The following is a 16088-nucleotide window of genomic DNA, read 5'->3' on the forward strand; positions in this document are numbered from 1 at the left end:
TGACATTTTAAAGTGTCGCTTATTCATCTCAAAACGGTTTTATGCTCAACTCAGTGATGTGCAAATGAGAGAGTTGATGATGAATGTCACACACTCACTATTTCTCTTTTTTATTATTATTTCAATTATACAATATTTCTTTTTTGACTGATTTGTCGATTATGACCATCTTGTTCGAACCACAAAATGTTAAAACAATCAAATTCCACATGTTAAGGGAGGAATGAAACTTTGCTTACACGACAATGAGGAGAAAATTCAAGCATTTCATATTTCTTATAATAAAATACAAAAGAAATAGTGAGTGGTTGATGTCATCGGTCCCCTCATTTGCATACTGACCAGGGTGTGCATATAATTGTTGGGTGAAATTTAGAAAAACTTGAAAATGTCATAACCTTCTTATTTCAGATCCGATTTTGATGACATTTTCAGTGTTATTCAATCATAGCCACAGTAGACCAGACCTTTTCTGACCTTTTTTCTATATCTTTTCCACGTATGATTCGTAATGTAATCTCATGATCTAAACAATTCAACACTTGAAAATTACTAATGAACTTTATACCATTACTATTAACTAATTTCTGCTGGGTCTTTAGGCATTTTAAAAGCACATTGTGAAATGAAAAGAATTGATAGGGACCTAATAACCTAATAGCTTAACCGAATTGCTTTTCCTTCAAAGTCAAAAGTCATTTACTCGAAACGATTATTGAGTAAAGCTTAAAAGACCCCAAACAAACCGTTTTTTGCGCTGTAGGGCTCCCAGATTTCCCATTAAAGGAGAAGTCCACCCCAACAAAAAGTTGATTTGAATAAAAAGAAAGGCATTCAACAAGCATAACAGTGAAAATTTCATCAAAACCGATTGTAAAAAAGAGAGTTATGACATTTTAAAGTTTCGCTTAATTTTTACAAAACATTTATATGCACATCCTGGTCGACATGCAAATGAGGAGACTGATGACGTCATCCACTCACTATTTATTTAGTATTTTTTTACATGAAATATTCTAATTTTCTCCGTATTGTCAAGCGAATCAACAATCAATTCCTCCCTGAATATGTGGAAATTAGAATTGCTTAATATCATATGTCTCAGTGAAGATGGTCCTTAACTCGTCAAATCTGTAAAAACTGCAATAATATCGACTCCATACAATAAAAAACAAAAGAAACAGTGAGTGAAGGGCATCATCGACTGTCTTATCTGCATGTCACTGAATTGTGCAAATCACTGTTCAGTGAACAATAAGCGAGACTTATAAAATGTCATAACTTTCTTATTTTACATCCGATTTTGATGAAATTTTCAGCGCTATGCTAGTTTGATTTTTCTCTATGTATTAAAATAAAAAAAATCGTAGGTGGACCTGACCTTTAACAATGTTTTATTTAATCGAGATTGTGTGACACAATTCCCATTCATTATTCGAAAGTTATCTCTTGCATGCGGTATACTGATCCATGGGACGTTTTAATTGCACCCCTAGGCGTGCAAATATTGGGTTGCTCAATTGGAACAATTTCTGTCGTGATCGAGAAATAAGGAGACGAAGCCTTGTGGAGATTTAGTAGGATCACAGAGTAGCGAATTCAAAGGTTAAGATTTTGTTTTTAGTATATGAAGATGATTAAAAGTAACATTTTATGAATCAGAATTTCCATTGATTTACATGATTCACTACATCATGTCTATCGAATCAAAAACTTAGTTTTTTTTTGTAAAATCATATTTTATTTCTTTCTCATTTTATATATAACATGTGAAAATAATGCACAACATGAATTCATCATACATAAACACTTTATATCGACTATGCAAAAAGTAAACTTGGAATCATTAATGTAAATATCTACAATTTACATATTTAAAGATAATTTTCTTTACTTTTTGAGCAGTTGATTGAATAATGAATCGATATACTCTGATAAAGGAATTCAATCAATCATCACTATGCAATTTCTTTTTAATTGATGTAAGAAAAATAATGTTTGCAGGAAACATTGATTATGCAGAGTATGCAAATGGGTCAGTCCAGGATATATATCCCTGTCACACATTCTCTAATTTCTTCTATTATGTTCTTATCTAAAATTTGAAATATTTCATTTTTTCTCCAATAATGCAATTTTTATCTTTGTTTAATCTAATGTGATTTGTATGGGGATTTTCCTTTTACAATCAAATCTATGATTTTTTTATTTATATTTTCTCCTGTGCCCGTTAAATTTATGACAATTGTAAACACATAAACACGAGTGGATAACTCCCCCCCACACACATCCACCCCCACACACACACACACACGCACCCACCCTCTCACACGTCAACCCCACGGGCACGCACACACCCTCACCCACAAACGCACTAACCCCAAAACACACTCTGGCATGCACACACATGCCATGCTTGTAGTAAAACTTTGTGCTAAAGATTATTAGATAGTTTACTCTCACTTCCATTATGAAGCTGTACACAGATGAATTCATTTCAACATAACAATTGTTTTTTTTATGGAACCTTACACTGAATTACATTCAATCAAATACATTACAGGATTTGTGAAAAAAAATATTTTAACAACTATATCGACCTTTGTTTACTCTCTTTACAGCTGTATGCACTATTTCATGTGGACCACATGGAACTTGTGTCGCTCCACCAAGAAGATGTAAATGCCAACCCGGATGGGTGGGAGATTTTTGTGAAAAAGGTAAATATCATTCATTTTTATTGAATTTTAACGCCATTTATTATTCGACTATGAATTCCAGCTGTGGTTTGTCCAACCAGGATACCTTGCTCGATTTTGTGTAAGAATAAGAGTGATGTGCGAAATGATTCTGGTTGGAAATTATTTGCTCAGGAAGAATACCTGCATGGCAGTGCCGGTACTTTTTTTTCAGGCAATAGATAATTCGCACCCCACGTTTTCCTATCCGTGTTGGTGACTTTCTTAGTTATCTTTCTTCTATATAAATTTGCTTTAATAACTTTCATTATTTCATACCGTGTGGCTTATTTAAAAAGGGAAATTCTTACTATAAAAATCATTATCAATGTTTAAATTCTTTAAATATACACCAATATTTGTAAGGGAAATCTATATTTCCCCGTACTAATATTATATCCGTGGTCGCTACTAAAAGCAGAGGAGGGGAAGCTAAAACATAACCAATGATAACGTCTTATCGTGAGAAGGGGGAAAACGCATTTCCCCAACCTGCCATCACAATTTGTGATCTCTTGTGATAAGGTAAAAATATTACATTAGTCATGATTCCCCCTTTCTCAACGATATTTTGATCACCTAGTGCCCTATTCAGACTGTGAAATAAGATGCTTTAGAAATTCATTTCGACTCAGGAACACAATCAACTGTTTCTGTGACTGTGGCTACTCAATTTATTATTAACTTGCCAGGTACAAATCAGTTTATTTTTTGATGTTTACGATCTACTGCGAAAGTACTGAAAAACATGAAAATAGTCTAATAAAATGATGTAAATTGATCATGGGGGCGTCTTGCTCTAATGTTAATACGACTCTCGTCTTTCATTCAGCTGGTCGCGGGTTTGTATCACAACCATGTGGTGTTTTCTTTCAGCAGGAAATGTATCCACATTGTGCTGAATTCAACCCAGGTGAAGTAAACGGGTACCGGGAGGAAGCATTCCTTGACTGCCTTTTGAGCGCTGGAAGGCAGCTCGAGCTAAAAACTGGGCTAATAATAATAATGCGACCCTAAATAGATATTATTTCTACGTAGATGGCGCTATTATAAACACATTGCATTATTAGCATTATCAATAGTAGTTCGAGGTTCGAACAACTAAAATGTGATAAAAACAAAGAAACAAAAACTTCATTAATCGTACAGAGAACCACATTAATAATAAATGCACATGGGTGGTGACTGATAACTTTGTTGGTCTCTGATCGTATTTGTTTTGAGCGGTACAGCTGACCCTCTACTGTCTCAATGAGGGGCATTAAAGGGACATTAACGGATTATTATTGAGTTCTCACTATAGAAGGACACCATTCCCAGAAGAATCTTCATAGTCATTAGGATGATATCATCGTCGAGATGTTGAAAGGGAAAAAAGAACGGAAGCATCTCTTAAAAGGGAATTAGGACATAGAATCATGAAATTACTAAGATTCCACGGTAGATTTTTTTTCTTCAAATTTGTAATATGTACACCTACAGTTTATACTTTTCTGCCATTTTTTTCTAAATGTACAATTTTAAATATATGAAAGATAGACTTAATATTACAATATCAAATACAGTTCAGTTAAATTGTATCTCAAACGTGTCGTATAGTTTTGTCACATATACAGCTACATGTATTCAATTGCAAAAAAAAGAGGAATGGCATAAAGTGTTATCGGAAGGAGCTGTTGCACAATCAAAACTTACGTGAGGAAAAAAAACATTAAAAGGTCATTGATCGAGAAAAGAAATAAGTCATTATTCAAACCGAAACAGGAAAACATAGTGATTCATTAATTAGAATGAAGTCAGACATGTGTCTATTATTGCCTCCCACCAATAGCAAAGTCCGATATAATTTACAATATCAAACAGTTGTCATCTCTATAATGTGAAAACAATTGGACCCTTAAAAATCAGCGAACAAAATGAGTGTATACATGACAATTCCACATGAAGGTATTAGGTATATTCAAAATTCGCTTGACATATTATACGTGTATCTACCAGAATTATGTAAGCCTTTCGTCAATGTTCGTTATTAATGTATATTTTCGTAGAAAGTTTCCTGATCAAAAAATATACATGTACTTAACATAAATGCAGCCTGAGGACAAAACTTAAAGGGTCGTAAGTTCAGAGGAGTACCTCATTCTTATTGAATTTATTCCTGATTTGAGATGGGATCAAGTTGGCACAGTATGATTTCCTTGTGATTGAAAGATGTAAGCACTGCACGGAAATCACTGTGTATCCTAAACAAGCTGCCCAGCAGGCTTGCTGTCAAGACTCTAACCACCAAATCACCACTACGTAAAAGTTTCAAAGGACCATGTCAGCATCGAATGAGTCAAATTAAGACAGAAAGATGACGAAAATGATTTAAACTATTTAAGAACATACTCCCCAAATAATGATAATAATTATAGTAATTGTGGTGATGATGATAATAATAATAAAAAACAATAATAGTAATAATAATAAAGAATAATAATAATAACAATAATAATAAAGAATAATAATAATAAGAAGAAGAAGAAGAAAAAGAAGAAGAATAAGAAGAAGAAGGAGAAGAAGAAGAAGAAGAAGAAATGTCAGAACGAGCAACGTAGGCCAGTTTATGATAAAGATGATCGTGAATTTCATTTGGAAAGAAAGGGGTAAAAAAACACCCAAAAAAAGATGACGAGAATAATTATTATTATTCTTTAAGAAAATACTCTGATAATCAATAATTAATCATAAAAGTGATTATGAAATGCTATTTGGCAAAAAAGGAAACGGCCTAATGACTGAGGACTTGATGGTCAACACAGTAATGCAAAGCCCCAACGGTGAAACCGCCCCAAGCCGACCGTTCGTATATCATTGACAAGAACGTAATAGATTTGGTTTGTTTGGAGTCGGTTTGGTTGGTGTGACTGGAGTATACGTTTCAGTAATCAAAGTTTTCTCCCCGATTTCAACTTTAACACCCCAGAGGGGCTGACCACCTTTTTTTTTGGCTGATCACGACTTCAAAACCCACTCAGTCATCTGGACTCCAGATGGCGCACGGTTCCCGTACTTTTGTTTCTTTGTCCATGAAATATTACCCAGACTTCAAGTTTGGTGGAATCCCAGGAAGAATTCCGTTATAACGCAGAATCTTTTCGCGAGTATCAAAACGAGATTTCAGGAGCATTAACAGGACGTCGGGGTGATGAGCTTTTTGAGAACACAAACCTGCATCAAGTTCGACCTCCAGGAAATCATTTCGACAACCATGAAAGTAATCGCAAGCAAGCATCATAATCGTCGGGTCACGGAAATGACATTATAATGCATTGCACCAAACATGCCAAATGCATTTATTAAAATTCTTCATTATTTATTAGCTATTGTTACCCTATAGGCAGATTAGCTACACTAAATGGTCCAATTGGGGCATCTTTTTCTCTTAACCATCTCGACGATTCGTTGGAAGTTTTCTCTGTATGTATTATGTGCATGCGTGCCTTGTAATAATGAAATGTCAATAAACATTTAAGGTGACTTGTGCCACTGGTTTCCATATCCAACTGCATGTTACTTGACATGAGCATACCGACTACCTACCTGTGATGATGGTTTGATATGTGGCCAAGGCAGCGCATATCAATCTCTAGTAATTGTTTGCAGATATAACAAAATTCTCTGGATTCAAGATGGCGCTTAATGATTTCCGGGAGGCCTTTGGGAATAATTTAAAACGCATCTTCATCACGTATCCTTGGTTTACCTATATCATTATCATGCCATTCCAATGTATTTATAGTCTCGCGTGATGCAGAATAAATGGGTGATCGGTTGGTGCTGACACCTGAACGAACAGAAGACTTATGACTTATGAACTGATAAAACATGCATTTAATGTATTCTCATGCAGAAGAGTTGTACACAAGGACAGATGACTGATGGAATATACTATATGGTCTGATAGTAATTAATAAACATAAATTAAATAAAGGGAGAGAGGGGGCTTATCGGAAACCTGGATGTATCTGATTATTAAAGGCAAGGTCGTGCAAGTAAGAGTTCAGCAGTGTCAAACTTCGGCAGTGGGTGAACTGTTTTCATTATATCATAGAAGATGAATACAAATTCATTTTTATTTATTTCATATTCATTGTATTATTAGATTTATTATTGTCTTTTAAAATTTGTTATCTATTATTCATGTATATTTTTATTTTTATTACCTTTTTATATTTTTCGTGATTCATTGTTGTGGAGGGGGGGGGGAGGACTTGCACCCATCTGTTCTCTTATTTTCGTACTACCACGGAAAAAACGTGAAAGTTTCCGGGAGGAAGGATAAGAACTCGCTTATCCAAAAATAGTTTGAAATATACCGATAAAAAGATCTGTCGTTATTTTTCCCTTGACCTGGCGATATCGCAAGCGACATTGATGAGGAATCCCTAGAGCAATTTCCGTGACCGGAGACACCATCCCTCCAACTATCCCGATGTCAGGTGGAGCACGTTGGACGTTTGGAGAGGGTTCCAAAACAGATTTATCTCCTTAAATCGAGACAGCTTACCGAGATATTCCCTCGTAAGATGCCCACGACCGTGACCACCAGCCCGTTTCCGACTGTCAGTTATAGCAGAGAACTTGACATCACAGTGTCTTTGGAATCCGGGGAATGCTTCCCGCGCCACACCGGTAGTCGGGACCCTGCTGACACCCTCATTCATCAAGATTCCTGTAGCGACAACTAGCGTTGGGTTCTATAGCTGCTAAGGAAGATGGGACAAACTTATGTTAAGACGTGTGTGATCGTATACAGGCATTACAAATTAACATTGATTGTATTGTGTGAGCAAGGACATATTTTGAAATCAACCTTTCACCAAATGCTCTTTATGATTTGTTACTAACTACAATCCGCCAGAACACCGCGTAAATGAATGGCATTACAGGAAATGCACTGAACGAAGTAGGATTATATTCAAAGACATTTCATTCACAGGCCTACGTATTTTTTTTCAAAAATATGATTTATTGATTTAAAAGTGTTTCGAAGATGACTGAAATTTAATCGATTACAAACATAACAAAATAACAAAAATAACAAAGGCAATAGTAAGCAGCGAATGACAGGAAAAAATCGAATATAAGTTACACACGATTAATAAATCAAAAGACTGACCAAAGTTTGAAAAACATAGGAATTTCTTTTTTTTTGAAGAAAAGATGAATATCTATAAAGGATTTAGGAAATTATTGATGAGTAAGTTAATTCAACTTTACATGCTGAATATGATACGCTTTGCTTATTACTATATAAGATCCAAGTGATGTATTTTAAAAGAGGCCATTTCGAGTCGGAAATTGTATTTATTGCTGATGTTAATATGATGGGCAGCATGTTTTAGATTAAGTTCAGATATTTGCCAGATCAATCAAAATAACTTAATTCCCTTAGTTTCAGTCCAATTTTAAGTGATAAATCGTAAAACAAGTCTCCTTTCTAAGATAAAGCTCTACAACATGAATTGCTGCCAAAATACATAATGTGACATGTTGCAACTTTCACATGAAAAGGCGGGAAACCACTAGCTAATCTCGGTACCGATCTGATATTCCCCTATGCTCGGTAAACAGTGCTAGAAATAGCACACATATCCGTCTCCCCACCTGTAACTTCTCGGGGAAGTGGAACCCCTATCTACAAGGCGCAATCTGACGTATTCAGAATGAACCCATGGGTGGTGCTGTTTGTAATTTGAGCATGACTTTATGAGTGAATCGATGATGATCTGTCTTTATGATGATGATGGTGATAATGATGATGATGGTGTAAATGATAACATTAATGATAACAACAACAATAATGATAATAATAATAATGATATATAATAATAGTGATAATTATTATAACAACGATGATTTTTCTTACAAATGAGAATATCTAAATTGATAATTTTAACACAGTAGGTATATTTACATGTATTTTGCATATTTTCCTATTTGAGTATCGATTTTAATTTATTTTAACATTCTTTGTTACATATACATGTATGTCTATAATTCTATATTTAAATTTATTCGTAGTACTTGTACTAAGTTATTTTTACCTTGTAATTGATGATTTGTTTGAAATGTAAACTTTTGCAATTCGTCTTTTGCCGCAAAGACAGTATTTCAAATAAACCATTTTGAATTGAAGTGAGTTGAATGATAATGATAATGCGATAATAATGAAAATTATGCTTATTATTAATAATCATGATAAAATTGATGTGTACATGATAAAATCACTATGCATACGCATGACACTGCTGCACTTCAAAGTTGCACCGGCTGTGTTTGAGCCGCCATATTTTTTTGTAGGCACTCACGCATTTCAACTACTAGATCCTACCGGCTACCCATTCACCTCACCTGGGTAGAGTGCAGCACATTGTGGACCAATTCCTTGCCGACAAAAAACACGCATGAGACTAATCCACTGGACTGCAACACTTCGTGAAAGCAATGTATTTCGCATGATAATTTATCAACAAACTTGGAATTCAAAATAATTTGGTTTGAAGTAAATGCTTTTAATGACTTCTGGCGTCATTCTAGTTTAGGCAGCAAGGAGGTGGTGTATGTTTCGGTTTATTTCCAATTCGTCTAATGCCAATTCGTCCAATTGCCAACTCCTCTACTACCATTTGGTCTACCATCAGTTCGTCCACTAACCACATGGCCTACTTTTATGTAGTCCAATGCCATTCCCTCTAATAACCAGTTGGTCCAATTGTCATTCAGACCATATACCATATTATTGGTCTCATTGGACAAAGTGTTAAATCGTGCAAAAATGAAAAATTGAAATGAAAATTAAATGGATATTAGACCAACTGGTTATGAGACGAAATGGCCATAGACAGAATGGTGATTAGACGAAGTGATGATTGGACTAAATAGTTAATGGACCAAATGGTTGTTAGGGAATGTTGATCGACGGAATGGCATGAGAATACATGAAAGTAGAGCATGTGTTGAGTGGACGAGTTGGCAGTAGACGAATTAGCAATTTACCGACATTTCTCCCTACCTGTAAACTGCTTGCTGTAATCCTCGCTCGTGTTTGATTTCACATCCTTCTTTTTTTAGATACCAACGAATGTGCTGTGATTCCTTGTCAACATCGCTGTATGAACACCGTTGGGTCTTATAAATGCTATTGTGATAATGGATATTATTTACAAGAGGACGGCAAAACATGCAGTCGTGAGTATCTGTAAACAAATTATATGTTAACAGTTGTGTCATATATCACGTGCATTTTTAGTACGTACGTATATATATATATATATATATATATATATATATATGTATATGTATATGTATATATATGTGTGTGGGGGGGTGACTCATGAAAAAGAGACACATATCTCACCAACCAATTAATGCGTACGCGAAGTGCGAGCTGAAATTTCTTAGTATACTGACATGAAAACTGGATAAAGTACCTGTTTAGGACTGTTTGTAGTAACTCATGAGGAAGATGCATGTATCCTACTACACAGATAATGCGAGTGCCGAGAGCGAACTGAAATTATTTTTATTCTGACCTGAAAGCTTGATATTCTAAGCATTTTTAGTGCCAATGATTATGATGGGTATCACAATAGCTGCGAGCGCGAAGTTTAATGGACGTTTTTGATAAAGATATATATCCAACAAATTATTCGATTATTGCATATCGAAGCGGGAGTTCTCTTGAGGTTTAGAACTGAAAACGGGACATTCTATTCACCTATTTAATCATGAAAAGTATGGGTTTTCGCTACGGAAATAATGCGAGCTGAACATTTTTATATTCAAATCTGAAAAGCGGACATTTTGAGCACAACTTTAAATTAAGAACGAGTTGGTATCTCAATCTCGCTTGCTGATTTCCGTGTAACATTGCAATCTTATTTTATTTTTGGACATGCGGAATTATTGGGGAGGGGGGGGGGAGGAGAGCAAAGCGATATGTTTGCCCCCCAATATTTTCATTGGTTGGGCAAACGCCCCCTGCCCCCCCCCCCCCTCTTGGATCGACGCCTCTGCTTTATCCATGTGATATATCTCAATATTATGCTCACAAATTTCTTCTAATCTCTTCAAAACTGTCATGGATTTGTCTCTTTGACTCTTCTGTACTATAAAATGCAGTTGATTTCAAGCGTTCTATCATTAACAAGTGGAAATATACCTCTATCCTGCGTTGCTAATGAAACTGAGGTGGCCCTGGGCATGCCTGGCGTATAGCCATAATTGGGAGCATACCCGACTCGTTGGTATAAGACAAATATTGCAATATGCGTTTATTATCCTTTTTGAAAGTCATCTGAGTTACATTGGAGCCGGTTATAGAAAGGTTTTCAATCAAACACAACTCATACACATCCTGATTTTCAACCAATCAAAAGCACGCATTAGTAACTTGCGTTTGATTTTTTTGGACTTGCGTTTAAACGCAACCCTTTGCGCATCGGGCCCCTAGAGGGACAGACCTGGGAACCCGTGAAGATTCGAGAGAGCTTTGTGTATGAAGGCGATTTAGGCAAGGGAAGACAAGTAGGTGGACAGATCAACCTGTTCAAATTGTCAACAAGAAAATATAATTATCTGCTGAACAGACATTTTTTTATCTCCTCCCACATTACATGTTGCACACACACACACACAGATTACGCATTTCTGGGACAGTAAGGCAGGCATCATATTTTCTTGGTCAAAACTGGATTGTAAAGTCTGGCCAAGATTCGTTTTATTTCAGTGAACAAATTCTAGAATAAACATTGGTATAATTGAATGTAGGCGTGAGAAGAAAAGATTTGTTTCGGAAAGAGAATAGCCTACACTCTTATTTCAATATAAAGCTCACTATGATACTATGCCTAAAGTCTTGTAATAAAATGGCAGACATAATGGATATGGTGTCTTGCAGCTGAATGATCAAGTCACTATCTGACAGAGATGAAAGAGCACTGTGGACCTTCTTGATGATAAATTAATATCAACAGATTATCAGTGACAAATCCAGTATTGGATTTAGATGGATAAAAATTCTAATTGAATCATATCATGAAGATTTAATGATACCGTACATGAGTTTGACATGTTCGTCCCCTTTGATGGTCCGAAGGATGAGGAGGGAGGCGTTTCTTGGTTAGGAAGGTCAAGAAACATTTTTACAAACTCTAACTTGGACGCCTATGTTTAGTGAGAGTCACATGAATATTTTAAGTGTTTTACATGAAGGTGTTAAGAAGTGTTAAAAAAAAGATGTGCACGAGTTTCACTGGCATGGTTCCGTGTCCTAATGCCACTAAAAGAAATGTTCGGTGTCAGGATGCTTTAAAGCAGAACCATGGCCCTTGCATGCATCGGATATTCAGTTTAAAAAAAAATTGTTATGGAGTACAAAAAGCATTGGGATGACAACAGTTTGGAAAGAGTTCTTTGGTGGATGGTATATTAACAGTTCATCGCCCATGAGCTGGTCATTTCATGGTCATTGTAACCTTTTCGGTTTAATATTGTTTTTTTTTCATTATTCATTTGAAGGTGATGACAGGTGTAACCCGACTCGGTGTCATTATGGATGCGTTCAACACACTGATGGATTCAAGTGCTTCTGTCCTAACGGTCTTGCGCTCACAACCGATGGACTAGGATGTGAAGGTAATAACATTTCTAGGACAAGTCCCCCCTAACAAAAAGTCGATTTAAATGAAAAAAAGGAAAAAATCCAGCGAGCATAGCACTGAATATTTCATCAAAATCGGATAAAAAATAAGAAAGTTATGATACTTTAAAGTTTCGCTTGATTTCACAAAACAGTTATCCTTGTTGGTTTGCAAATGAGGAAACTGATGACATCATCCACCTCATTGTCAAGTGAGATAAAGATTAATTCCTCCCTGAACATGTGGAATTAAACTTATTTAATACTTTATGGGTCGGTCAAGTTGGCCCTTGTTGTCAAATCTGTAAAAAATGAAAAATTGTATCATTCAGACAATAAAAAGCAAAAGAAAAAAGGATTGAGTGACATCATCGACCCTCTCATTTAATGTCACTAAGTTGTACATATAGGCTAACTGTTTTGTGAAAAATAAGCGAAACTTTAAAATGTCATAACATTCTTATTTTACATCCGATTTCGATCAAATTTTCAGCATTATGTTAGTTAGACTTGTCTCTATTTATTACAATCAACATGTTTCTGGGATGGGCTCGACCTTATACAAAGACGAGAGATGCTTCTAGAAACAAACCCAATGATCGTTTGAATTTGTGTCGCTTAATTGAGCATCTGTGCCGCAATTTCTGCACGGTTAAACAATTCTAGGCAACAATCTGTCACTCTCATGCATGTATGCATGCTAGAATAATGATAATAATGATAATATGATAATTATGATAATAAATAACTCGAGAGGGTATTATTTGGCTACTATGCTATCTCTCAATGCATCCCATCCCAATGGCATAATGGCAAAGGATGGATTAAACAAGAATGATTCATCAGGATCTGACTTTGGAAATCTGATTATGGCCAAATGTTAGACGACATAATATGGGCGATAGCAACAAAAATGTAATTAGTAAGGACTGCCAGGTGAGCAATGGTAAACTACATACTTGGTGGTTACAAATAATTGCCATGATTCATTTTGGGTGGAGCTAGGGGTGTTAAGACTCTGCTAAAACTTCGTGACCACTATTCTTATAAGGGTTAGTCACTTAGAATATGGTACAGCTCGGTTGGAAAGTATATCTCAAAAAGATCTTTTTTGTTAATGAGCCCCAGCATGAACGTATGACTGTCCGTTACAGTTTCAAAGTAAAAAAATAAGAAATATACAATGAATTGCTTTGATCAAGTCATCAAACAATATGTCGTTAGCCTCAGCTGTTTAGTTTGTTATAAGAAGATTGTACTTTCGGAAAAAGCACGGTGCTTGCTTAGAATTACAAAGTAATCAGGTTTGTGATAAATAGCATGTGATGTGTTTTGAACTGTAGAAACCGATTAATCATGATTGCCTAACTTTCTACCAAAAGCTGCATGTGAGTCTCGCTCTGCAGACGGTGAAACTCCTTCAGGGAAGTCCCTCAGGTTTGGTTTGGGATATCTTAAGTATTGAACTTTCCAAGACCCTTCTCAGGTTCAAGTCAAGCGACACATTTCATCGACTCGACTTGCCCGGAAGGATGCGATTAAAGAAGTTGGGCGGAACGGGTATTTTAGGAGGAGGCGGGTCCTGTAGTTTGCGGCATGTCTACAAGACTGTTTTTTAAGCCAAACTGTGTGGTTAGTTCAAAGGCATCGCCAATTCCCCAGGTCCTTTGGTTTGTTAGACGGAAATACGTTGGAGGTAGATTGTCTGGTGGTGGGTGAAGGTGTATCGTGTTGCGGCCAAACAGATACCTAGGAACTGTCAATCCGATGACATGCAGTTCCTAGGTTCCCAGACATTCATGAAGCTAGGTCTCTAATCCATAAAAATCATAAGAAGAGTAATAGAAAAACGATAATGTGGACGTTATATAATGACAGTTAGACATTGTTTTAAAACTTCTGATGTTGTAACCTGTGAGTATAATTATCGTCATAATAATAATGATAATAATATGACAAATTTGTATAGCGCAGCCACCATATAAATATATTATACTGCGCTTTGGTTACTCCTACTGCTTGTACTAAATAGAAATTATTGTCTACTTAAAAGCTTCCTTAAAACAGATGTGTCTTCAATAATGTTTTAAAGAAGGAACAGACTGGGTCATTCCATGGACCTACTAGTAAGTCCATGGTCATTCTAACGCTAAGGGGAAGTTGATTCCATAATGGTATGGTCATCTTAATATCGCTTCAGTTAGAGCTCCACTGCTTTTTACTTTGAGTCATAAGAAAACAAAATAGAAAAAAGGAATGTGTTTGTAAATCTGTCGAGCATATTTATTGTCTGTTTGACTTTAAATCCAAGAGATGGTTTGGAATGTGAATGGTTAAAAATACATCAGGGATGAAAGAGATATTCCTACCAGATCCCAGACTCATACACACAACTATACGAATCGGTGTGATTAAACTGATGTTTGATCTAAAACTACATTTTATCTGTCAGTACTTTTTTTATTTTATGTTTCGAAGAATTGTATTTAGCATAACATGAACAAATTGTTTTTTCAATTATAATTTTCGTGTTTTTCTTTCCAATAGATATCGATGAATGTGCAACAGGTGAAGCGCAATGCCCCCGTGGTCGTAGGTGCAAAAATACATATGGAAACTTTCTTTGCTTGTGTCCGGAAGGTTACAAATTCCAGTATGTCGCCGGTAGTCTAACGTGTGTAGGTGAGTAATATCTAAATACTTGTTAGATATTTCAAGTGTATTATTATAACTTTTCTATAGTTTTATTGGATAGAAGTTAATCCTTCTGTTACGATCATGTTACACAGTTGACCCAGGTAAGTAGGACCTAGTCTCTGGAGATCAATAGAGCATCCCACATTAAAGTTTTTACGACATCATTCATACATAATAACGCTGGTTCTGTAAATATGAAGATGTTGTCCTTCATGATTTGCTAATATACCATGGACGCATTCTGTATCTTCGTTTTTGAGAGGTGCCGTTGTTTCTCTGAATAATACGAATTCATATTATCAAATTCATTACGAAATTATTGACAGCAGTAGCATACTTATAAATACAACTCAATGAGAAGATACATGTCATGGCTGGAAAAGGTGAGAGAGGGAGAAATGGGGAGGGAGATGGATAGAGGGAAGGGGGAGGAGGAAGAGAGAGGAGACGGAAAGGGAAGAGATGAGGGAAGATTGAGAGAGCATTTGTGATGAGAGAAAAAGAAGGAGATGGGTGATAATATAGTGGCAGTTTTGCTAAAGGAAGAGGAAACCTGGATATGATCTCAAGGCGAAATATACAAGGAGGCACCCATTTTCAATGATGGATCTGCAAAATCCGTTAATCCCTTTACTGAGTGAGGTTTTTGAGATCTTTATAAAATATCGTCACATTTTTCAATTTTCTAGTTCTAGTTCTCACTAATCACCCCCACGTTAACGTCAGCCATTATGCTTGTCGCATCCATCTCTACACGTGGGTGTTGCTGTCAGATATTGACGAATAACATTTAAGTGTCAGAATGATTTTTCCTATGTGCTGTTTTTATGTGTGATTGTTTTAAGCGGGAGTGACGAGTATGTGAGACTTATTTTCAACGTCAAACCTTATCGAAGAAGATGAAAACCATGTGCAAATCGATTCACTTGGGTGCCAAGTGATAGATGAAAGAATGTTTGGCGACG

The 16088-nt window shown here is 35.9% G+C and overlaps 1 protein-coding gene across 1 annotated transcript in view; it reads left to right on the forward strand.

Moving 5' to 3' along the window:
- LOC121414266 overlaps positions 1-16088 on the forward strand; it is a 53576-nt gene that overhangs the window by 15863 nt on the left and 21625 nt on the right. The window contains exons 2-5 of the mRNA XM_041607385.1: positions 2622-2720; positions 9858-9974; positions 12306-12422; positions 14974-15108. Coding sequence (XP_041463319.1) covers positions 2622-2720; positions 9858-9974; positions 12306-12422; positions 14974-15108 — 468 coding nt within the window. The remainder of the gene's footprint in view (positions 1-2621; positions 2721-9857; positions 9975-12305; positions 12423-14973; positions 15109-16088) is intronic.

Source organism: Lytechinus variegatus, chromosome 1 (assembly GCF_018143015.1).
Source record: "Lytechinus variegatus isolate NC3 chromosome 1, Lvar_3.0, whole genome shotgun sequence".
NCBI lineage: Eukaryota > Metazoa > Echinodermata > Echinoidea > Temnopleuroida > Toxopneustidae > Lytechinus > Lytechinus variegatus.